Source organism: Pituophis catenifer, unplaced genomic scaffold (genome assembly GCF_029215685.1).
Source record: "Pituophis catenifer annectens isolate HBS135680 unplaced genomic scaffold, rPitCat1.0.hap2 SCAF_2, whole genome shotgun sequence".
In the NCBI taxonomy this organism is placed as follows: domain Eukaryota; kingdom Metazoa; phylum Chordata; class Lepidosauria; order Squamata; family Colubridae; genus Pituophis; species Pituophis catenifer.
In genome coordinates this window covers 225,692,450-225,716,312 of record NW_027256882.1, presented here as the reverse complement: position 1 = coordinate 225,716,312, position 23,863 = coordinate 225,692,450, and the positions used below count along the sequence as shown (strand labels likewise).

Sequence of the window (23,863 nt, the reverse complement as noted above, 5' to 3'; positions counted from 1 at the left end):
CATATTTTGCTCTAAATTTTGCCTGAGCAAATACATCAATGATCGCCAGATGACAATGATTGGGGTCAAAGGCAAACGGCAGGGTCATTTCACTTACTACAATAAACCATTCCATATTCTGTTCCCAAAGGCACCCGGTTAGTAATTGTACAAATTAAGCTGGTGTGCATATTATGTTGTGTTTTGCCTAATGTTCTCCCTTTGTTAAAGCAATAAGCTAAAAAATCAAACAAACCACCATGCAGAGCACTAGAGTCCATTGCATTGAATCAGGTACTGAAAGCTTGAAATAGTTGGCATCTAGCTTTTGAGGTCTGACCAGGCATAATCCACCTTCTGTCTTCATGGATGTAGGGACCAGAACCTGGCTTTGAAACAAAACAATGGTAAGATTTCCAAACTAAGGTTCGCCATCCAGTGTCCCTTTCTCTGTGTCTAGTGATAAGGTAGATGTGACACAATTACTTTTATATTCTGGGTCAGTGTTTCTCAAATTTGGGAACTTTAGGATGGGTGAACTTCAACTCGAGGAATTCTCCCTCCATCTTAAAGTAACTAAGTTTGAGAAAGTCTGCTCTGAATGAACCTGAATCTCTGCGCTACCACAGAACTGACAATTTGGAGCATTAACAGAAATTGGTGTTAGCTTTGCTCGCTGTAAAATCTGCTCCAGCCAATAGAACGGCTCTACAAGCGTGGATGGATCACACTTTGAGGAGGGGCAGAGGAAACTGAGGGCAAGACAAACATTTGAAAGGAGGGATTTCATGGGAGAACCCCTAGGCTCTCCTTCATTCTGGAAACATACTGAAAGGATCCCAATAGCGATATATTGATTTTGATATACTTACATTTTTAAAAAATTATTATCCAAAGATTATTGGCTCTGTAGACCTTCACGTCACAGATAAAGGGAGCCGAAGCTAAAATAGGATAATAGCCTTTAAATCCCCTTCTGTAACTACTCAGTTCTTCCCTGTCAGCAAGATTAAAGCGATCAACAGCAGTGTCTCCTTCCCCACCCCCCTTTCCCATGCCTGCATCCCATCCTGAGTTTTAGCAACAACTGGAGTGAGTGAAGAGTGACTGGAGTGAAATGTGAGGCTGCAGCTCTAGTCACGAATGCTCCAAGCAGGAAGAAGCAGAGCCGGAAAACCGTGGCAAGAAACACCTCTGAAAACGTGGGTGGTGGGCTAGAGAGTGTCACCCATGAGAAATTTCAGTCAAAAGAAGCAACTTTCCATCTCGGATGGAAAAGCAGCTGAAACGCCACTGGAGTCTTCTGCAGAACGCAAGGCAGCCGAGCACATAGACACCCAAGCGACTATTCCCTATGGATTGCAGTTGTTCCAGGAAACTGAGAAGTACTTGGGTGAGGAAGAGGAGGAGGAAGAGCAGAAGAGACTCCTTTCAATATTTGCATTTGACCCCACTTTTGCTTCTGGAACATTAGCTTCCTCCTCAGTGCTCAACATTAATGTTGGTGGCCGAACCTACCATCTCACATACCAGGCAGTGGCCACCTATCCCAACACCCGCCTCGGACGCTTGGTTACTTCCACTGATCGCCATTGCCAGCTAGGCCTCTGTGATGACTACGCGGTTCAGGGGGATGAGTATTTCTTTGACCGAGACCCTGCGGTTTTCCAGCTGGTCTACAACTTCTATGCTTCCGGGGTGTTACAGGTACAAAATGAGCTGTGCCCCCACAGCTTCTTGGAAGAGTTGAGCTACTGGGGGGTCCGTCTCAAATACACGCCCCGTTGCTGCCGGATCTGCTTCGAAGAGAGATGCGATGAGCTGAATGACCAACTGAAAGTGCAAGAGGAGCTCCGTGCTCAGGCGGCCGTCCAGGAGAGCGAGGCTCTCTTCTGCCACATGCGCTATGCCACGCAACGGTGGCGCCTTTGGAACCTCATGGAGAAGCCCTTCTCTTCCACCATGGCGAAAGCAGTGGGGGTTGCCTCCAGTTTCTTTGTTCTCATATCCGTGGTGGCCCTTGCTCTCAACACAGTCGAGGACTTGCAGCAGAAGGACAAAGTCACTGGAGAGCTACGGCCAGTGTTGGAACACGTGGAGACCTTCTGCGTGGCCTTCTTCACTCTAGAGTACATACTGCGACTGCTCTCTACCCCTGACTTACACCGCTTTGCTAGTAGCGCTCTCAATGCTGTGGACCTCATTGCTATTCTGCCCCTCTACCTTCAGCTGTTGCTGGAGCTTTTTATCGATGAAACCCACACTGGTGGGCATGGGTCCCAGCATGAACATGAGATTGAAAAAGTGGGGCGAGTGGGCAAAGTAGGGCAAGTGCTACGCATCATGCGCCTGATGCGCATTTTTCGCATTCTGAAGCTAGCCCGCCATTCCACAGGGCTCCGAGCCTTTGGCTTCACTCTGCGCCAGTGTTACCAGCAGGTGGGTTGTCTCCTGCTCTTCATCGTCCTGGGCATCTCCGCCTTTTCAGCCATGGTCTACACTGTGGAGCATGATGTTGTTAGCACAAACTTCACCAGCATTCCTCAGGCCTGGTGGTGGGCTGCCGTAAGTACCTGCTGTACTCTTTTGAGACCTGACCCTCTCTTCTTGCTCTTTATTTAGAAAAGCTGCTTGTTATGAAAGCAGCAGGATATGCCCAGATTTTGAACATCTGTTCTGAGACTTTGGTTTTAGAGGAGATGTAAATGCAGACACCCCACCCCACTTCCTACTGTAAGCTTCAGTACATCTGTTTCAGTAGATCAGTCTGTAATCAGTGAAGCTCAGCTTGAACTGGATGTCTTTTTGTGGCAGTGTTCTGCACGGGTGGTCTTCTTGCAGCGCTCAAGGCTACTGCATGAGAAAGAAGAAAGCAGAGAAAGGAAAACATATTGGAAGCCTGAAATTTGCAGAGCTTTCTGCATGCTTTTTTTAAAAAAATTCAGAGGTTTCTATATGCCAACTGACAGCTAGCTATTACTTATTTATGGAGGTAGTAAGGATGATTTCAGTCGGGGCTCAGTGGCTAAAACGCTGAGCTTGTCAATCGAAAGGTTGGCAGGTCAGTGGTTTGAATCCCTAGTGCCATGTAACGGGGTGAGCTCCCGTTACTTGTCCCAGCTTCTGCCAACTTAGCAGTCCGAAAGTACGTAAAAAATGCAAGTAGAAAAATAGGGACCACCTTTGGTGGGAAGGTAACAGCATTCTGTGAGCCTTTGCTATTGAGTCATGCCGGCCACAGGGCCACGGAGACGTCTTCGGACAGCACTGGCTCTTCGGCTTTGAAATGGAGATGAGCACTGCCCCCTAGAGTCGGGAACAACTAGCATATATGTGCGAGAGGAACAAAGGTCTTTAAAATCTTTTAAAGGATGGTTTCACCTAATAATGTACCAAGAATAAATGAGATTGATGCCCACAAAACATGTAGAACTTATAGTTGGCACGGCCCTTTGTTTCTGAAAAATCAGGAGACAGGAAGATGCCAGGCATGATCACAGATGACAGACACAGAAGTTCCTCGGGCGGTTCCCAAAACAACTGACAATAAATCAGAGCATGAGATGAGCTTTCTTTTTTATTTTTATTAAGCCAGTAACAATGGCCAAAAATAACAAAATGGGAGAGGTGGCTGGGTCACTGGATTGTAATGTGATACGGAATTTATAATTTATAGACCTGTTGTTGAAATACAATAGAGGCTGCCACTAGTGATGGATGAGAATTGTATTCCCAATAAATCTGGTGTCCTGGATAAACAACAACTGGACAAAGGTGTGTCCTGCAAATTTCTCTGTGATCTTTTCTCTCAGCTGTTCTTTTGCCAGGGTTAATCAAAAATGGAAACTGGAATTACCATCTTACGTCAAGAGCTGGCTGGGTGGATGGATATTCTACCGTATATCCAATGTTGGCTTTGCTCCATGTGGCGCAATATGCATGCATCATCCCATGTGATAGATTCTGCATTGGGGTATATATAGTTTTCTACATATACTTCCAGGGAGGAAAAAATGTCTTGTGTTACCTTGATTTACCCCTGGAATTGAAAAATAAGACTACCATTTAAGAAAGTTCAGGAACACGAATATTGTCCAATGGGAAATGTAAATGGCTCTGTAAACAGCTGCATCCAAGGTGATTATAAAATTGGAGTGGTTCTAGCATCTGCTCCAGAAGTTGTCAAGCCAATTTAGGAATACATAGCACGCTACGACACATCTCCACTAATGCTTTCTCTTTGAAGCTAGAGGACAACACTCGAAGTATACATCATTGTTAGTGTTTTACTCAGATGTATGTGAACTGACTACATGTTTATGATCATCCATAATCTGATTAATAATATCACCCAGAATCAGGGTACCAACTAATAGAAAGCAAAGTATCCTCATGAATAAATCCTGAAGATGAATGGGCTTTGCTCAATTCTAATACTTGCTGGTGACATTAAATAACACATCTGCGACATAACTTATTCTGCATATGGGTGATATATATTAGCAATTCTTCCTTCAGTAATCCTGCTAAATTGCCTGGAGTAGCAGCTGAAGACAAGATTCTTCACTGACCACAACATGCAATTGTTTTGAGCTTCATTCAAATGACCCCTGACAACACTAGTTGTGACTTGTTAAACAACTGAGTACAACCTATGGCTCCTTTCACAGGTTCCTCTAGTCCCGTGTTTCTCAACCTTGGCAACTTGAAGATGGGTGGACTTCAACTCCCAGAATGCTCCAGCCAGCCAATTTTGAGAGTTGAATTCCACTCGTCTTCAAGTTGCCAAGGTTGAGAAACTGATGAATGAATCAGACAGATTCATTCTCTGTAACCCCGAGGTGGGGAACCTGTGGGTCTCCACATGTTACTAAATTACAGCTTGCACCAAATCCAGCTACTATGCAGAGCAATAGTGTTAAGTGGTATTTGAGCAGCAACTGGAGACCTTGGGCTTCAGTGGTGGGATTCAAATTTTTTTACTACCGGTTCTGTGGGTGTGGCTTGGTGACCGTGGCGTGGCTTGGTGGCCGTGGCTTGGTGGCCGTGGCAGGGGAAGGATACTGTAAAATCTCCATTCCCTCCCCACTCCAGGGGAAGGTTACGGCAAAATCACCATTTCCTCCTGATCAGCTGGGACTAGGGAGGCAAAGAAGAGATGGGGGCGGGGCCAGTCAGAGGTGGTATTTATGGTTTCTCCGAACTACTCAAAATTTCCGCTATCGGTTCTCCAGAACTGGTCAGAACCTGCTGAATACCACCTCTGCTGGGCTTCCCAGCCTTGCTTTAATGCAAGTCCATACAGTTTCATAGGTATTAAGTGGAAGCCATGACAGGTCCCGTAAGCCATGACACGTCATCATACAAATGATTCCAATTACATAATGGCTCAATTGTGATGTGGAAGATGCCAATCACATAATGTATGTCATTAAAATGGTGATGTCACAACATCTATGGTGGTGCCACCTCCCTTCCATAGACTGTATGTGCATAGAAGTAGCAGAAACACATATGCAGGAATAACTGCACAGAATTTTTTTTACCCCAATTGAATTGTGCCTGGCTGGTTGAGATGAGAAGGCACTAAATACTGTGCAGAAAATAATATTGCATTTTTTTCTTTACCAATTCACATTCAATGAAGGTGAAGAAGAGTGTTTATCCAAATTAGTTTTCAAAGGAAAAGTGGGGCTTAAGTGAAATGTTTATGTTGTGTTCCTGTATGTCCTAAAGGTGCTTTTTCAAGAGGCAACTGGACTTTCTGTTTTTTCTTTGAAGACGTTTCGCTTCTCATCCAAGCTCTGTGCTGAAGAAGCTTCTTGGATGAGAAGCGAAACATCTTCAAAGAAAAACCAGAAAGTCCAGTTGCCTCTTGAAAAAGCGTCTTTGGGAAAACCATGACCAGGATGACTGAGAATCTCCACAGACATTGTGTTCCTATACTTCAGCAAGATGGCTAAGGGGCATCAGGGTCCTTTTGTCAGGGTACGGTCGTCATTCTGATTGACAGTTCTTGAGTTTCTTGGATTTCAGTTTCATTCCAGGGAAATATACAGATGTGGAAACATCTCTTGTAGGGCTGTCCCCGAATGAGAGGGTGGAAGAACCCATAGGCTTGAAAGACAGGTACAGAAATTGAAACCACATGCAGCAGCACTGAGGACAACTCTAAACTCAAAGGTGCTTTTTTCAAAAGGCAAGTAGGCTTTCTTAGGTTTTTTCCTTTGAAAATGTTTTACTTCTCATCCAAGAAGTTTCTTGGATGAGAAGCGAAATGTTTTCAAAGAAATTTTTTTGTGGAAAAAGCACATGACCTGGATGACTGAGAATCTCCATAGATCAGGGGTCCTCAACCTCTGGTTTGTGGATCGACACTGGACTATGAGTCCAGTGGTGGGATTCAGCCAGTTCAGGCCAGTTCGGGTGGACCAGTTGTTAAATTGCTGGCTGGCCCCTCCCCTCCCCACCCCGCCTCTTCCAGGAGTCCCCCCGCAGCCAGTTTTTGCTCCCAGGAGGCTGCAGAGAGGCCTGCTAGTCCCAAAACGGGGTGCAGGGGTGTGTGGTGCAGCCCCCCCATGGCCCATTTTTGCTTCCAGGGGGTGCAGGGAGACCTACTAGGCCCAAAACAGGGCATGGGAGGATGGGGCAGCCTCCCTGCAGCCCTTTAATGCTCCCGGGGGGTGCAGGAGGCCGAGTGCTGCCTGTCACACACCCTGGCCACGCCCATCATGGCCACGCCCACCCAGCCGGTCATTAGGGCAGAAAAACAGTTGTTAAATTATTTGAATCCCACCACTGGCTGTGACACACCAGAAACTGGGTCATGCAAACAAGTGAAGCCCCATCTATGGGATGCAGGCAGCATGTGAAATCATACCACCGCCTCCGGTCCGCCGAAAAAAACTCTCTCTACAGAACCAGTCCCTGGTACCCAAAAGATTGGGGGCCACTGCCATAGATAACTATTCCTAATCAAAATTAAAATTTCCCCAAATTCCTGAAAAGGGAGAAGGAGAACAGGAGCCTCTTTCCTAGAAAAAGGTCAGCCTTTGATCTGCGGCAAGGCACAATTGAATAGCTTTAGACTAGCTAGCCTGTCTGGCATTGGGGCCACCCTTGTTCTCACATTTCCATGCACGAAGCACTGAGGAACAGAAAGAAACTTCCACCCCAGAGTACGTACAAATATAGTCACATGTATAATTCAGAGCAGCGTTTTTTTTGATGATCCGCTTTTCTGTCCCAGCTGTACCTAACATGAAAGACGATGAAATCACACCAAGAACAACGCAGAGCTACTTTCCTATGCTCTCCAGGAAATCACATGAGTGAAAAATGCCGTTCTGTAACTGCTGGCTATTGTCAATAACACGTCTCCCTTTCATCTTGTTGTTTATTTTCCAAGCTATTTCTCCGCCATTTACATTCAATTCCCGTGAGCCAATTTCCATTGGAGCCCCAGACTAATCACATTTCTCTCAGGTGCGCCCTACGAACAAATTCCCCCAGCTCTGCATCTGAAAAGTCAGACTCGTTATCAAGCATAGCAACAATCCCAACAATTAAACAAAAATATAGGATTTTCCCTATTTGCATTCCCCCCCCCCAAATCTACATGCAAATCACCTCTGTGAGAGGATGTTCAACAAGCTTCTGAAAGGCCACGAAGCTGCAATGGTTTGACACAATATAAATAGAATTTGGTCTCACCAGGAAAGCAGTAGATCATTCAAAAATGATCACAGGAGAAGTATTTAGTGAATTGTGAGTTTTACTTTTGTGAGTGTATGTCAGACAGTGTATCCTAGGGCCTAACTAAAGATGGGCTCAGCCCTGGATTGATCATTAAGCAAATTAAATATGCACAGATGGTCCTTGACTTACAACAGTTCATTTAGTGGCCATTCAAAGTTACAACAGCACTGAAAAAAATGACATGCCCGTTTTTCACACTCACGACCATTGCAGCATCCTCATGGTCATGTGATCAAAATACGGCTGCTTAGCAGCTGGTTCATATTTATGATGGTTGCAGTGTCCCGGGGTCATGTGATCATCTTTTGCAACCTTCTGACAAGCAAAGACAATGGGAAAGCCAGACTCACTTAACAACCATGTTACTAACTTAACAACTGCAGTGATTCACTTAACTGTAGCAAGAAAGGTTGTAAAATGGAGCATACATGAGCCGTGGTGGTGCAGTGGTTAGAGGGCAGTACTGCAGGCTACTTCTGCTGATCACCGGCTGCCAGCAGTTTGGCAGTTCAAATCTCACCAGGCTCAAGGTTGACACAGCCTTCCATCCTTCCGAAGTTGGTAAAATGAGGACCCAGATTGTTGAGGGCAGTACGCTGACTCTGTAAACCGCTTAGAGTGGGCTGTAAATCACTATGAAGCAGTATATAAGTCTTAAGTGCTATTACTATTGCTATACAAATGTTTCACTTAGCAATAAATTCTGGGCTCAATTGTGGTCATAAGTCAAGGACTATCTGTACTTAGGTAGTCCCCAAGAGAAAGGGGACTCCCCAGAAATTTCCCCCTTAGCTTTCATGCCCTTAAATCTTTCGCCGCTGCACTCAATTTTGGTTTTCAGCACTGACTGAACTTTAGTGTCAGGTAAGTAATGGAACAGCTGAGGGGCATCATGCTCAAAGCATCAGTGGGCCTTTTTCATAGCTGAGAGCTGCATTTTGTTATTAAGATTCAGCTACCAAGCCCTTCAGGGGACCAGATGTATCCCTTTTAGTCATACATTCCTTTCAGGGAAGACTGATTTTTGTCCTTTATCCTGGCTTCTGGCTGAGACTTATTTAAAAGCTTAATGCAAGAGATGTAACGATTTGTGTACATAGTTTAAAACGAAGCAAGCTGTTGGGTATCAGTTTTTTTGACGCCAAATTTTGTGGGCAAAGGTTGAGGTGCGGGGTGGGAAACCTTCAAAAACAAGGGGGGAGCTAGTGGCACTATTCCTGTCCTAAAAAAATACTAGATAATTATGTTTCTCTCAGGAAGAGGCACCAGGCTGAAGCCCACTCTTGAGACTTGCTATCTAATAATATGGGCTATCCCTGCAGATGAATTAGCAGTATGTTTTAGCAGGCTTTTATAGAGATTACTGTAGAAGGCAGAGTTCTAATGCAACAATGTGGGACCCCTTTTTACTATTTTGATAATCTAAGACAGTGGTTCTCAACCTTTTCTTCACCAGGGACCCCCTTTAAATATCTTTTGTGGCCATGAATCATGGCCACCGACCCCCCCCCCCCAAGATTTAAGATTTAAATCATAATATTTCTTCAAGATTCACGGACTTCCTATGACATCATCATAGCCCACCCTTCCCAAGAGTCTGCGGATCGCAGGTTGAGAACCACTGATCTATGATCCTCTATCGAAAAGTCCACTTCTTGCTCTTCTGAATGATTTCCCCCACTCCTTTATTTACCTAAAGGTAAGCCTTTCTACTGTGGGATATGGAGACATGTATCCGGAGACCCACCTGGGACGGGTGTTTGCGTTCCTCTGCATCGCTTTTGGGATCATCCTGAACGGCATGCCCATCTCCGTCCTCTACAATAAATTCTCGGATTACTACGGCAAGCTGAAAGCGTACGAGTACACGGCCATACAGAAAGACCGGGGGAAAGTGGAGTTCGTGCAACGGGCCATGAAGAAGATGTCGGAGTGTTACGGAAAGCGATCAGCCCCATCCCCAAGCCACAGATACAATTAATACAGGTGGTCCTTGACTTACAACTGTTCTTTTACTGACCGTTCAAAGTTACGACCGTGGAAAAAAAGTGACTTAGGGCCGTTTGCACACTTACGACCATGGCAGCATCTCCTTGGTCATGTGATCAAACTTCAGACGCTTGGCAACTGAGTCATATTTGTGACAGTTATTGTCCCAGGGTCACGTGATCATTTTCGGCGACCTTCTGGCGAGCAAAGTCCACAGGGAAGCCAGATTCACTTAACAGCTGAGTTGCTAACTTAAGAACTGCAGTGATTCGCTTAGCAACTGTGGCAAGAAAGGTCGTAAAATGGGGCAAAAGTCACTTAACGTTTGACTCACTTAGCAACAGAAATTTGGGGGTCAATTGTGGTCGTAAGTCGAGGAATACCTGTACTCCGGAAAGAGACGGAGGAGGAGGATGGACTTAGAAATGACACTTAAAGCTTCATTTAAAGAGAGAGATTTGTGTTGAGTTCCTCTCTCTTATTAATTTGCTTAATACAGATTCCAACTCATATTCAAACAGCTGATAATGCCTTGAAACCGGGATCCAACAACGAGTCAAGGAAGAAGATGCTAAGAACCAGGATAAATAGTGTGCAATGTCAGATGTTTGGTCTGCAGATACGATCTGTCAAAGGAGTACAGATAGTCCTCGAGTTACGACAGTTTGTTTAGTGTCCGTTTGAAGTTACAATGGCACTGAAAAAGTGACTTATGACCGTTTTTCACACTTACGACCATTGCAGCATCCCCATGGTCACATGATCAAAATTCAGATGCTTGGCAACTGACTGATATCGTATGTATGACAATTGCAGTGTCCTGGCTCATGTGATCCACTTTTTGCTACCGTCTGACAATCAAAGTCAACGGGGAAGCCGGATTCACTTAAGAATGGCAGTGATTCACTTAGCAACTGTGGCAAGGAAGGTCATAAAATAAGGCAAAATTCACTTAACAGCTGTCTCAGCAACAGAAATATTGGGCTCAATTGTGGTCGTAAATTGAGGACTACTTTTATGGACATCTCTACTGATGTGGCAGATGTTTTGGAGACTGTCAAGCAGAAATGTGTCCATTTTACTACATAATTTTGATTGCAAAGAAGAACAGTTGGAAGTACTTTTCTTCTAGTCTTCCACAGTCCAATTTATCTGAAAAGCACAATGTTGAAGATTCGTTTAAACGAATCTCTCTTTAACTGTTTTCTGAATCTAGGGCATATGAAATTAGGATTAGGTTGTCAGGGTAAATTTTAGAAATAGTTTTCTAAGTAATAAAATACCAGTGTTTGCTAATTGATGCCCATATATAACCTAAAGAGTGAAACAGAAGTAGCGAGAGAGTGATGTAACAGCATGGGACATGCAAATCAAATGTCCAGTTGAAATGTAAAGAACTAAAATGTGTAATTTAGTAATCCAAATGCATAATCTACATAGCTTCCAATATAACAACTGTAGCATAATTCACTTTAATTTTTTTTATTTGTTTGGCTATATTGGCTTTATATAATATTACAGAGGAGTCAAACTTTCCTGCACCTCTGTTTTTTTTTACCGTAAGACCCAAAATTCAGCCTGATGTTTGGTCAAAGGGCAAACTGAGCATCTTGTAGAGCAAGGCTGCTAAAGAGAGCTCATGCCAGACAGGCTGTTGACTTCCTCACATGTATTGTGCGGGACTAACAACTGAGTCTGGTGGCACCTTCTGGAATGGAAGAAATTCTCCACAACTTTGGTGAAGTCAGTGCTGTAACCTTCAAGAACAGCTTTAACCTCACAGTTGAGTCTGTGGGTGAATACTCTCACATCAGACTGATGTCATTAATTCTGTTGAGACAATTTTAGATAGATAAATAAATAGATGATACATATACAGATGATAGATGATGATATAGATGATAGATAGATAGATGATAGATGATAGATAGATAGATAGATAGATAGATAGATAGATAGATAGATAGATAGATAGATAAATAGATAGATATGGATGGATGATATTCCACTCAAGAGTAGGAAAGGGAAGTTCTTGTTAGCTGTGGATAGTTCATTTTAGAAAAGCTTCAGTAGGTAGGCCGAAACCAATAGGGTAGAATTTTCTCCCATTATTTTTGGATGGTGGGAGTTATATAGTCCTTTCTGTCTGTCTTCCTTCCTTTCTCTCTCTCTCTCTTGCTCTCTTTTGTTTTCTTTCTTTTCATGATAAACTCATTTAAAGTTTACAGTAAATGCTTCTACTGTTTTGAATCAAGTTCCCTTTTCAACAATGTAGGTGGCTTTGAGGACCATAAGAAAGGGGAACTAAGGCTCATTCCTGATAGAGAAGATCCAATTTTGGAGTGTCTACTGAAGGAAATAATTTGCGCCATTCTCCTACCTTTGTATAAACATTGCATCCAGACTCCTGGCTGGGAGGAATTACACTTACACTGCAGTTATTGCCAATGCACTTCCAAGATCAATACAAAGTGCTGCTTGTTATCCTAAATGATGCTGCACCAGTTTGTGTCAGGAAATGCTTCAGAAAAACTGAGTCTGCTTCTCCAGGCTGGTCATTTGTAGAGGGTCTGGGGAAAGTCTCCCCATTTCATGGGAATTAAATGGCAGACTTTCTCTCTGTTAGTCCCCACTCTGTAGAATAGCCCCCCCCTCAAGAATTGAGAAAGGAGATCTTTTGGAAATAACCCAAAGCAGTTCTATTCCAGTGAGCCTTTGGCTTTTTGATCATGCTTTTATTGTGACTTCAGTTCTTTTTGGTTTTGCTTGTTTTAATTATATGACACCTGGAGTCTTTTGGGATTGGGGTGGATTAAAAGTACCAGTGAAGAAGCGAATTCATCCAATGGTCCTCTCAGTAGATGCACAGGGTTTACTTCTTTGGGGACTCTACTGGCCAGATCCAGGTTATCTACGCTGGAAGGCCACTACAGTGCACTCTGATACCGAACCCTCTAACTATTCCGAGAGTCCACATTAAAACTCAGCAGGTACCCTTGTTAACATGCAGGAGAGAAATCACAAAGTAGGAAGATAAAAACCCCAATTTTCATACGAATCACATACTCAAATGTTATTATGGAGATTGCAGGATATCAGAGAAGGGTTTTGTGTCTGACTATGATTTTCCCCCCTGCCTCTGTTCTTCAGATGCATGAGCCTCTTTTCATCTGCAACCAACGTGGTCTCTGGGCCTCAAGTCTTGAATGATAGATCAACACATCAGGAAAGGCTTTGTTAGACAACTGGGAATATAGAGAATGTAGTGAGGATTCAGCAAACATACATTTGTTCCCAGATGCTACCTCAGCCTTAGATTAGTTGTGAGACAGTTGACTTGTTTTGCTGAACATTCATTTTTTAATAAACTAAATATTGTATGTCTTGTGCTTGCTGGTTACTATTGAATTATGAAAATGACCAAATCCTCTGCTGATTGATCAAAGAAGGAAGATGATTCTCTGCAGAGCTATCCTCAAGGTACAGCCCCAAAAGTCAGCTTGGGGCCACAAAAGTTCCAACAAAGCTGTGACAGTTCAGTTGAAGCACTGTGCATTAAAAAACAGGAGGATCTTTGATTATATCATTGTGCCATCATCAGCTTCACCTTTTTAACCACCTCTAGTTCTTTTGTTAGATTTCTTTCTCGTTACCCAGAAGGCAAGATTTTTGGAATTTGTTGAAAGGGATTCCCGTTCTATTTGAAATTCCATTCTAACAGGATAACAGATTTGGAAGAGACTTTGGAGGTCGGCTAGTCCAACCTCCTGCTCAGACAGGAAATTCTACACCTGGGTTGTCAAACTCGTGGCCTGCAGGCCAGATGTGTCACACACTGGCCACGCCCACCCCCTTTTTAGCAAAGGGGGGGGGAGTCACAATACGTCATATGACGATGCAAGTTTGACACCCCTGCTCTACACCATTTCAGACAAATGGTTGTCCAATCTCTTTTTAAAACCTCCAGTGTTGGAGCACTCAGACCTTCTGGAGGCAAGTGGTTCCACTGATTAATTGTTCTCACTGTCAGGAAATTTATCCTTAGTTCTAGGTTGCTTTTCTCCTTGATCAGTTTCCACCCATTGCTTCTTGTAAATTCTAAATTCTATTTTACCCTGTGGGCAAAAACAAGAGGTTCAATACACATTCTAATGTAACACAGTTTACTACCAAGAACATTATTGTGAAACCAGAGTATTTTGACAGCAAAGAATCCTCTAAGTTGGGATAAAAAACATAGTGACTAGAAAAACAGGAGTACTGTCAATTACCATCTCCCAATAAGGGACAGGAAAGGGAGAGAAAGAGAGCTCAAAACCTCCTATCCAAAATGTATCTCATAAGCAACCGTTATTTTGCATATTTGCAATATCCGTCAGGATAAATACCTGCCAAGGTGACATTGAAATCCATTGATATGAATAGGATGCTAACAATGGATGAAAGGCAAAAAACAGACACCAACTTCGATGGGCTTGGGAACAGGATGAAAAAGATGTTGGGAATTGATGGAAACCCTCCAGAGTCATGAATGGGAGGGGAGGAGGTGACTCCATATTGGGCAGGGGCTGTACTGTTGGCATCTATTAATAAGCCCAACGACAGGACCTTTTCCAGCCACAGAGCCTGGGCGGTCCCGAAACACATCAAGTGATTTGGAGCTACTACAGCTCTGTTATCACATTCTCGAGATGAGTGTGAAATACAATTGGGAAGCTAGCCAAGGATGTGGGGGTGGGGGTGGGGGTGGGGAGAAGCCGTTCTCCAGCGAACTAGCTAGCAGACAAAAATATCTACAGAATCTACTGTTGTTGGCAGCCTCAGGAGATTATGCTTATCTATCAATGGAAAGCAATAAATTCAGCTAGCACTTTCCTCTCTCTCTCTCTACGCCAGAGAGGACCATCTGTTGTTTTTCCCTTCAGAAACTGAAGCACACACCGTGCTTGAGAGAAAGAGTCGGAGGGAATCTCTCTGACAGACGGGCATCCTTGGAAGGTCTAAGGATGTTTGTGGCTCTTACAGTGATCAATCAACTGTATTTACCTAAAAGGAAGAGGTCACAACAGCCTTCCTGGGCAATGCCCATTATCTCCAACTTAAGTTTGCCCTCTGCAGCTGAAACCAGTCCTGGAGTTTTCCTTCTCCCCATCGGTGTTTGTATGTGTCACACACTTGTGGGTGTGTGTAAATATATCTGCGAGAAGCCAAAAAAAAAAAAAAAATGAGTAAAGCAAGGGAGAACAAGAGACTATCCATTGATTAATATTAACTGCGTGTAAAATAAGGTACTGGTTTTAAATGAATTGCTCCTCCATCTGCATATGCCAATTGGTCTCCTTCACACAACGAAACAACACGGCACATGCACACAGTTTCGTCTTTCTCCCATTCTTAGCATAAGGAAAAGGGGTGGAGGAGGAGAGACAGCTAAAGAGAAGAGGCGGATGCATTGCCAAGGGGGAAAAAAGAAGGGAGAGAAGTGGAGAGGTAGAGGCAGCTGTAGGTGCCGTCAAAAAAGTCAAGATGGCAACCTGACCATTATTATGTGGCCAGTATTGTCACATTTTTCACCATACCCTCCAGAAAAATTCCGCAGATAGATATCAAATGACGGGAAGAGATAACTGGGTGGGAGAGGAAAAGAGAGGGAAAGTCCCTTTAGGGCTTATTTTAGCACAACATTCATCAGGGAACAAAGGAATTATTAATTTTCAAGCTAATCTTCTAAATCTTTTTTTTTTTTTTCTAAGCAGCATTTCCACTCTCGTTTAACCTAATTTGCTGTCATTTCTTTTCAGCAAATGTCAGGAAATGCCTAGCAACATACTGGGGAACAAAACTTTATTGGATAAATTGTAGGCTATTCCCGGCCAGTTTGATTTGGTGCACACAAGGCAAGTATCCATTTCATTTTCAGCTATTATCGAAATGGCCCTGCCCAAGCTGCTGCCCTCCACATCTGTTGGAACTACAACACCTAGTATTCCCAGCAGCATGGGTATCGGTGTGAAGTTTGGAAAGGCTCATGTTCCAATGTCCAGAAATAAGCATGCGTGCAGATATTGTAGCTTTTCGGATCAATGTTTACAACGTTTTGTACAATAAAGCTGTTTAGCTTTTAAGGTGATAAAACACACAGGGGGATGAGAATAGAAAGGGGCTGCTGAGACCACTTTGTAGTCTGTCTTTATTTCATAAATTGTCTTGCAATTGAAAAAAAAATTGCACCTACTTTATTTTTCAGTGCATAAGATAAAGTTAACGAAATGTTTTTGCTGACATAGAGAACTATTTGAAATAATTAGGCCCAAGAGATCAAGCTGAATGGTGGCCTAAGACATGATGTCCAACACTGACTCTACAGACGCAGAATTACCACTTATGATTCCCACACAGAGGAACTTTTAATCCCATATCTGAAGACTGTCTCTGGCAATCCCTGGTTTAGGATTTGGGAAACTGGGATTTAAATTCTCTCTGTAACAAAAACAAAAAAAACCCCAGAACAAAACAAAACCAGGTGCCCAGGGAGTAGTACAAGTAATGCCCGCTTAACAAACATTTGTTTAGCAACTGTTTGAAGATAAACAGCATTGAAAAAAATGACTTATGACTAATCCTTGCACTTACAACCCTTGCAGCATCCTCATAATCCCATAATTGAAATTTAGGCACCTGACAATATTTCAAATTTCTGATGGTACACAGCAACCGTGAGTGACATGATTGCCATTTACAATTTTCCCAGCTGGCTTCCAGCAACAAGGAAGCTAGCAGGACTTCCCAAGTCACAGTCACTTGTGAGTCACATGTCTCATTTAATGACTGGAACCAGGACTGATTTAATGTCATAAGTTGGCATGGTCATAGCATGATGTTTCACTTAATGCTTCCTTAACAATGGGATTGCCAGTTTCAATTAACATTGTTAAATTACCTATTGGAACCTAAAGCAGGCATGGAGCTTTGGATTCAGAGTGAGGAAGCTTGTTGTGTCTGTTGGTGTCACAAAAACATACAGTGAGCTGCCCACACACCAAATCTAAAGCATCTTTCTCCTTTTGGATCAAATTTGCCAGACAATCTTAGTCTTAGCTAAGTTACAATGAGAATGTTTTGAGGAAAGAAGAAACATCTGTATGTTCCATATATTGTTGGAAGAGATACGTATGAAGAAGAAAAAAGGCAAACCACTAATGTCAGTCTAAGAGATATTTTATTGAACCTCCTAAATACACTTAATTTTATTCAAAGTTTGTTGAACTCAGTGCTGATCACTTTTTGGATATGGTGCTGTAGGAAGATTTTGGCATGTTCAGCGCTGGTTGTAGTTCAATAAACTTAAGGACATTACTGGAATCAGCATGTCCTGGTTCAAACATTCTCTAAACAATTGTTTGGGGAACCTGTCAGGAAGCCACTTTTATCTGTCACTGGTTGGGGAAAAAAATAGCAGTCATGCGAAAAACCATAATGGGGAATGTTGTTGGCAGTAGCTATAAGGCTAAGGAGTATCAACGTGCATTCCATATATGTCACATTTCCAGATGTGTTCTTAGAAATACACAATTTCATTTTCAGAAAGTGTAGGCTCAGATGGCCTTTCTAATGTTAACAGGGTGGAACTGGGGTGGGAAAATGAAAAGCAACTCCTCATATCTCACTCTTCCTTCAAAGAGTTCAAAGCTAACTAAATGGAAACATTTACTTTCATCCTCCTCTCAAATAGCCGCGCAGGAGGTTGAACCTACAGTATCTCCTCCTGACATTGACACGAGGTGAATTAATGTGAGAAGTAATTTAGGAAACTGTCCCGGCCTGTTCAAGTTCAATGTGCTGTTTGCTTGAAGAATTTGGCAAGGGTGCTGCTGCTTTGCAAGATAAGAAATTCCATTGCCCTGTTCTCAAGGGCTTTGGGCACAGTAGACATGGAAATTTCTACATTAAATATAAACATGCTCTTGACATTTCTGGGTTTCAAGGTCCTCCTGAAAACTGTGAACTATTTGTTGAGAAGCAGAAGCAACCCCCTCCCCCAAAAAAGCTCAATTTCCCAAAAGAAATAGTGTCCACATTCAAAGCAAAACATAACAAAGAATTACTCAATATAATTACCTAAGTAGGGTAAAGAAGTACCCTATAGAGTAAAGAGAAGCAGTTTTGGAAGCCAATGCCAATACAGCTAGTGTGGAATAAGGAGCATCCTTGTAACAGTAAGTTGTGTGAGATGGCATATCAGCTACTATAGTAGAAGGCCTACACGTATTCTCTATGTTGTGAAGGCCTTCAGCATTCTCGTGTAATATAGTAGGAAAACAAGGCCAGATAAGTGCTGCTCTGGAGCAATCCCTTGTGCTGAGGGAATTGGAGAACACAAAACACAAAACATGTGTGTCTCTTGCTTCGGTTCCCTGTGTTGACTTTGGATTGGGTTAAGAGGACAAAGATTCACTAGAAACTGGGTTCCAGGAGAACTCTTGTCGTCCCTGAGCTGGATTTTTTTTAAAAAACAAAAAACAAAAGTAGGATTTAGCAATGAAAGGTTTAAAACGGTACAAAATAGTTCCAGGAAACAATGCAAGAGGAAATAGATTGATTTCTTCATTTTGCCATTTGTGGCTTGGATACCTGCCCTTTCTGGTTGGTAAAAGCCCTTAGGAAGTTAACAAGAGGCTAGGTTGGGATGATAATTAAAACACCCTTGGGGGAGAATGAAGGAGGGAGAGGGAGGGGGGAGAGGGGGAGGGAGAGGGGGAAAGAGAGGGAGAGAGAAGGGGGAGAGGGAAGGAGGGGGCAGGGGGAGAAGGAGGGGAAAATAGGGACGGATAGTGAGAGGGGGAAAGAGGGGGGGAGGGAGAGAGGAAGGGAGGGGGGAAGGAAGGGGAAAGGGGGGACGGAGAGGAAGAGGGGAAAAGAGAAAGGGAGAGGGGAAAAGAGAGAGAGAGGGAGATGGGGAGGAGAAGGAGATGGGGAGAGAGGGAGGTGGAAAGGGGGAGGGAGAGGGGAAAAGAGAGAGAGGGAGAAAGAGAGAGAAAGAGAGAGGCAGGCAGGCAGGCAGGCAGGCCATGGTGGTGGTGCACACTTCAAGCTGTCACTTAATCCACCTATATTGGACAACTGCCATTTTTCCTCATTTTTTGAAAAACTTAACTGCAGTGATTCACTTAACAACTGTGGCCAAAAAAGTTCAAAAAATGGGTCAAAACTCACTTAGCAATGCCTTGCTTAGAAATGGAAATTTTGAGCTCAGTTGTGCTTGAATGTCAAGGGCTATATTAGAGACAGACAGATGCTAAGGGTTTGAAAGGAACTAGATACAGTTCAAACTGAGATATTTTATTACAGGAAGGGGGGGGGAGAGAAGATTAGGAACTTCATCTATCAAGCAACAACTGATGACCTGCATGGAATACAGCAGTTTCCTCTGCTTCTACCTCTGAAATTACTATTTGAAAATTATCTCTTGGGTGGGATGGGTGAGAGGCAGATAGAAGACCTGGGAAAATGTTGATACTCAGATTAAATTTATCAGGTCCTAAAAAGATACCAGCCAATCAATCATTTCAGTCCTTACTGTAAAGTATTCTTTGGATATCTTTTAAAGATACCAGACAGAAAGATTACAGTATTTGCCATGATAGCCAGACAATAAAGTCACCTTCATTCTATATATTTAAAAAAAAGAAGGAAGATAAAGTGGATTTTAAAAGATACACAAGTTAAAGACAATCAATATTGCAAAAAGAAATATCAGCAAGTCCTTGTTGGGCCCATCCTTAGGTAAACAGTGATAAAAAAGGGACTAGTTCAAAAGTAAACAGGTCTATGTCCGTGTTTATACACACTAAGTAGATGGACGGTTCATTCCATGATGAGGGAACGTTGTCCATTTGCACAGTCCTGAAGGCACAGAACATACATTGCTTCCAATTCTTTTCTAGACTTTTCAGTTCCTGCTTTTGAAATGTTTATAGAAAGGAAATTGGCCCAAAGCAACATTTCAAACCAAAATACACACAAGCACCCTCCTAGTTTGAAGGAAAGTAAAGCAGTAACAGAACATCCCAAATATCAATGAGGTGGGTGCCACAAATTTAATAAATAAATAAAATGAATATCTGTCTGTCTGTGTACATGTGTGTGTACTTGTGTGTGTTTGTGTGCAGTTGGAGAACACCTGCCCTGACCCATACCGACCTTCAAATGAATTATTTTAACCTTCTGTGGGAGAACTAGCGTTGAGCAAATTTTATATTCATTTTAGGACACTTTAAATCAAAATCATTTAAATGGAGGATTGGCAATCTTGAAATCGATGTTTTGGTTTGGCCAAGTCTCTTTGGAAAGAGTAGACATTGGATTTATTAAAAACAAAGCACTGCAGCCAACATTAGACTTAGAACGTCTAGTATCAATACTTATTAACAGGAACAACAAAGAAAAAAAATCAATAGCATATTGGAGAGAGGAAACATTAAACCATGCTTAGGCAATGTAGAACACTCCTCACTCACTGACCTCCTGGCCTCCCTTGATTTTATCTTTCAGCTATTTTAAAATTTAAAAATAAATCCAAACCTGACACTCCTCAAAACAACATACCTCCCTTTAGTATCCATTTTGTTTATAAGAATGCCATTAGGGCCTACATGGAGCTGAAAACTACTCGCTGAACATAGACCGCTGGAGGCTACAGAACAGCACTTATTTTGGAACTGTTTCCAGATGTATACACACACACAGAGAGAGAGAGAGAGAGAGAGACACACACACACACTTGTGGCAGGATGTATTTAGGGAAGGGGAACAAAAATAGAATCCACTCACCACTACTTTAGAGTACATAGGTGTTTTGTGATTGGCCACTCTCACTATTGTTTTTAGGAGCAGAGGAGTCCTTTGCACAATTGTTTTGGGAGATTACCTTCAATATACTCCTAAAACACTAAAATTCCACTGAATCCAGAAAAGGTTGCTTACCATGAGGTTAAAATAATTTTCAAAAAAAATTACTCTATCCCAGTTGGTTTTTTTAGGAAAGCCAAAAGAAGTCATGGGAACAACCTTTAAATATTAGCTGCTGGAAGCAACAATAGAAGAATAACAGAATAACAGAGTTTGAAGGGACCTTGGACTTCAGCAGGAGACTCTACGCAATTTCAGATAAATGGTTGTTCAACCTCTTCTTAAAAACCTCCAGCATTGAAGCACCCACAACTTCTGAAGTCAAGTGGTTCCACTGATTAATTGTTCTGTCAGGAAATTTCTCCTCAGTTCTAGGTTTCTTCTCTCATTGATTAGTTTCTGTCCATTGCTTCTTATTCTGCCTTCAGGTGTTTTGGAGAATAGGCTGATCCCCACTTCCTTGTATCAGCCCCTCAAATATTGGAACACTGCTCTCATTTATCATTATCTTACATGATCTGTGACAATTCTTATATCCCTGTGATGATTCCCACTAACTGGGTTTGATCTGACACTCTCTCTGTTCTGAAATACAATCTTGGAGCTAAAGCAGGAAGACACCATCACTATGGATATTGGACACCTGCAAGAATTCCATATTTAGTTCTACCAGAATTGAAGTGCAAAACATGCATATTATATGCCAAAGATTGTGAGAAATGCTTTGTCTTTTTAAAAGACAGCTCATTTTGACAGGTGTGCAACTGCATTTCAGCCCAGCTGTCTCTTGTAGTAATGTTTCTTTCCACTATCCTTTTGTTGTACTTCTACCATGGAGTTGTAGGATAGCAACAAACATTTGCTTGAAGTCATTTTCCACTGATCTTTGCACTCAATAAGCCAATATTAAGCCAACATGTATTTCATATCCCAAGAGACAATCCTAGTGGGAGAACTTTAGGTGCTCATCCTAAGCGCTTACAGGTGCTCTGGATGCAAATGATTGTGTCCCTGCCAATTAACCTAGTTGAGATTAATCTTTAAGCTTTATCCAGGCCAATAAAGTTTAGGATATGGTTTAGTCAGCATTGTGTTACCCAGGCAGACAGTTGGTTTATTTATCCTGGCTCTTTTGGCTGTGTAACCTTTAGGACAAGATTAGCGAGCATATTTGCTTACTTACAGCTCAAAAGTCTGTTGTGTCAATGCAATTGGCCAAAGATTATTGGCACTGGTGTGTATTCTCTCTCTTTCCCTCCCTTCCTCTCTTGCTTTCTGTGTCTCTCTCTTCAACATAGATCTTTCTACCCAATTTAGGATGGCAATTTATAAATTATTTTAAAAGGGGAAGATGAAATTCATTTGTTGTTGCTCTGCTTACCATGACTATGTCAGAAACAGGCAATCTTTTTAGACAGGGGAGAGGCTGAAAGCATCAGGTGAGCTTGTTCCTAAAATGGTTGCCAAAAGATGGTTGCCAGGTCCCAAAATGGTTGTCATAGCAGGCATGGCAAATCCTAAAATCCCAAATCAGCAGAGAATGCTCTCTAGTCTAGGAGTGCACTGCTTGGAGATCCAAAAGCATTCCTGGAAATTAATATATGAGAGAATCAGGTTTTGCTTTGTCATATTTTATTCTTGAGATTGCCGTTAGTTACTCCATTGGACTATTTAAAAAATGAGTCAGAAAATAGTATTCCACTTAGCTAACAAAATGGAACTTGTATGGGAATAGCATATAAATGTAATTGTATAAAAAGATCTTCCATTATACAGAATAGATTTTCTTGAGATAGCCAAGACAGTTGTGCCCACAATTAGTTAATTCGCAGAACAAGATTTAAACATGGCTCTAACAGATCTCAGTCTCTGCTAATTAAGGAGCAATTAATTAAGATGTAATTAAATCTTAACAAGCAAAAGCTGAGGAAGCTCGTATTGGGTGCAGAGTTGTGCTCCCAAGCCTGTGGGAATTTTGGCAGATCTGGCAATCTTGAAGCTTATCTAAAGTCAGCAATGAAAATGGGATTTTCAAAGAGAACCAGCACATGAAAATGTGTTGCATTAAGTCAATTATAACAACATAAATTAGGTTACTTTCACAAAAAAATAGCATCTCAAGGACCCCTTCGCTAAGCATGCTCTTATTCCATCAAAAAACAGCAACCCCAGTAAAACCACTGACTGTGATAGGAGGAACTACCTATTTCTGTTGTCCCACTAGGCCTGTGCCAAGGACCTTCTGTGAAACAAGGCCATCTAGCGGTCACCTAGGAGATATGCTGCCTGTGATGTGGGGCCTGCCCTTTGAAACTCTCTCCTTCTGAAGAGTTTAGTCTTCTGGGGCACCTGGGCTCTGATGTTAGCAGAGTCCTTTGTGTGTTTGTCTTGTGCTATGAGATGGTTGATGAGGATGTGTGTTCATTTTTAATTATGTGTTGCTTTGTGGCTTTTACTGTATTTTTTGGAGTATAAAACGCCCTGGAGTATAAGACGCATCTTAGTTTTTGGGGAGGAAAATAAGAAAAAAGCTGATTGGCAGGTGGATCAGCCTCCCGGAATACCCCCAATCAGCTGTTCCCAGAGGTGAATTTTAGCAATAGGTTCCTTGGTTGTGAGCTCTGTGCCTTGCTTTTTTTTTTTGCTTTTTTTTCTGCCTCTGAAATTTCTGAAACTTTGTTTAAGAAAAAACATTTTTTCCTGCCCCTGAAAGCCTCTGAAACAGCTTCAGAAAAAAAAGCCTCTGAAGCTCTGTTTGGGGGCTTGTTTTCTGAAGCTCTGTTTGGGGGCTTCTTTTCTGAATCTTCCTTTCTGATGCCTTTTTCAGCCTCTGAAACCTCTGTTTGAGAAGCTGGGCGGGGCTACATTTGTAGTATAAGACGCACCCAGATTTTTACCCTCTTTTTTGGGGGAAAAAGGTGCGTCTTATACTCCAAAAAATACGGTACATTATTTTATGTACTGGCTTTGTTGGCTGCCTGGAGCTATTTGATAAAAATGGGTAACCATATACAGCTGGTCAACTTACAACCACAATTGGGCCCAAAATTTATGTTGCTAAGTGAGAAATCGGTTAAGTGAGTTTTGCCCCATTTTACGACTTTTCTTGCCACATTTGTTAAGTGAATTACCGCAGTTCTTAAATTAGTAACACGGAGGTTTAAGTGAATCTGGTTTCCCCATTGACTTTGCTTGTCAGAAGGTCGCAAAAGGTGATCACATGACTCCC

General features: G+C 42.4%; 1 protein-coding gene across 3 annotated transcripts; it reads left to right on the top strand.

Annotated features, from left to right (window-relative positions):
• Positions 1-1,055: 1,055 nt before the first annotated feature.
• Positions 1,056-15,704, top strand: KCNV2 (potassium voltage-gated channel modifier subfamily V member 2). 3 transcript variants are annotated; one of them, XM_070938619.1, is made up of 3 exons: positions 1,056-2,544; positions 9,437-9,723; positions 15,528-15,704. In XM_070938619.1, exons 1-2 carry the CDS (start codon positions 1,210-1,212, stop codon positions 9,716-9,718), a joined length of 1,617 nt encoding a protein of 538 aa, XP_070794720.1. In that variant the 5' UTR covers positions 1,056-1,209; the 3' UTR covers positions 9,719-9,723; positions 15,528-15,704. The 3 variants fall into 3 exon arrangements, with proteins under 3 accessions (XP_070794720.1, XP_070794721.1, XP_070794719.1); XM_070938620.1 differs by lacking the exon at positions 15,528-15,704 and having other exon boundaries at positions 1,056-2,418; positions 9,437-11,682; XM_070938618.1 differs by lacking the exon at positions 15,528-15,704 and having other exon boundaries at positions 9,437-11,682.
• Positions 15,705-23,863: the final 8,159 nt, after the last annotated feature.

Bases quoted from the DNA above. Each gene is read 5' to 3' on its own strand.
- KCNV2 (XM_070938619.1), top strand. From the start codon at position 1,210: ATGAGAAATTTCAGTCAAAAGAAGCAACTTTCCATCTCGGATGGAAAA. The intron at 2,545-9,436 runs GTAAGTACCTGC...ATTTACCTAAAG, and splicing joins AGGCCTGGTGGTGGGCTGCC to GTAAGCCTTTCTACTGTGGG.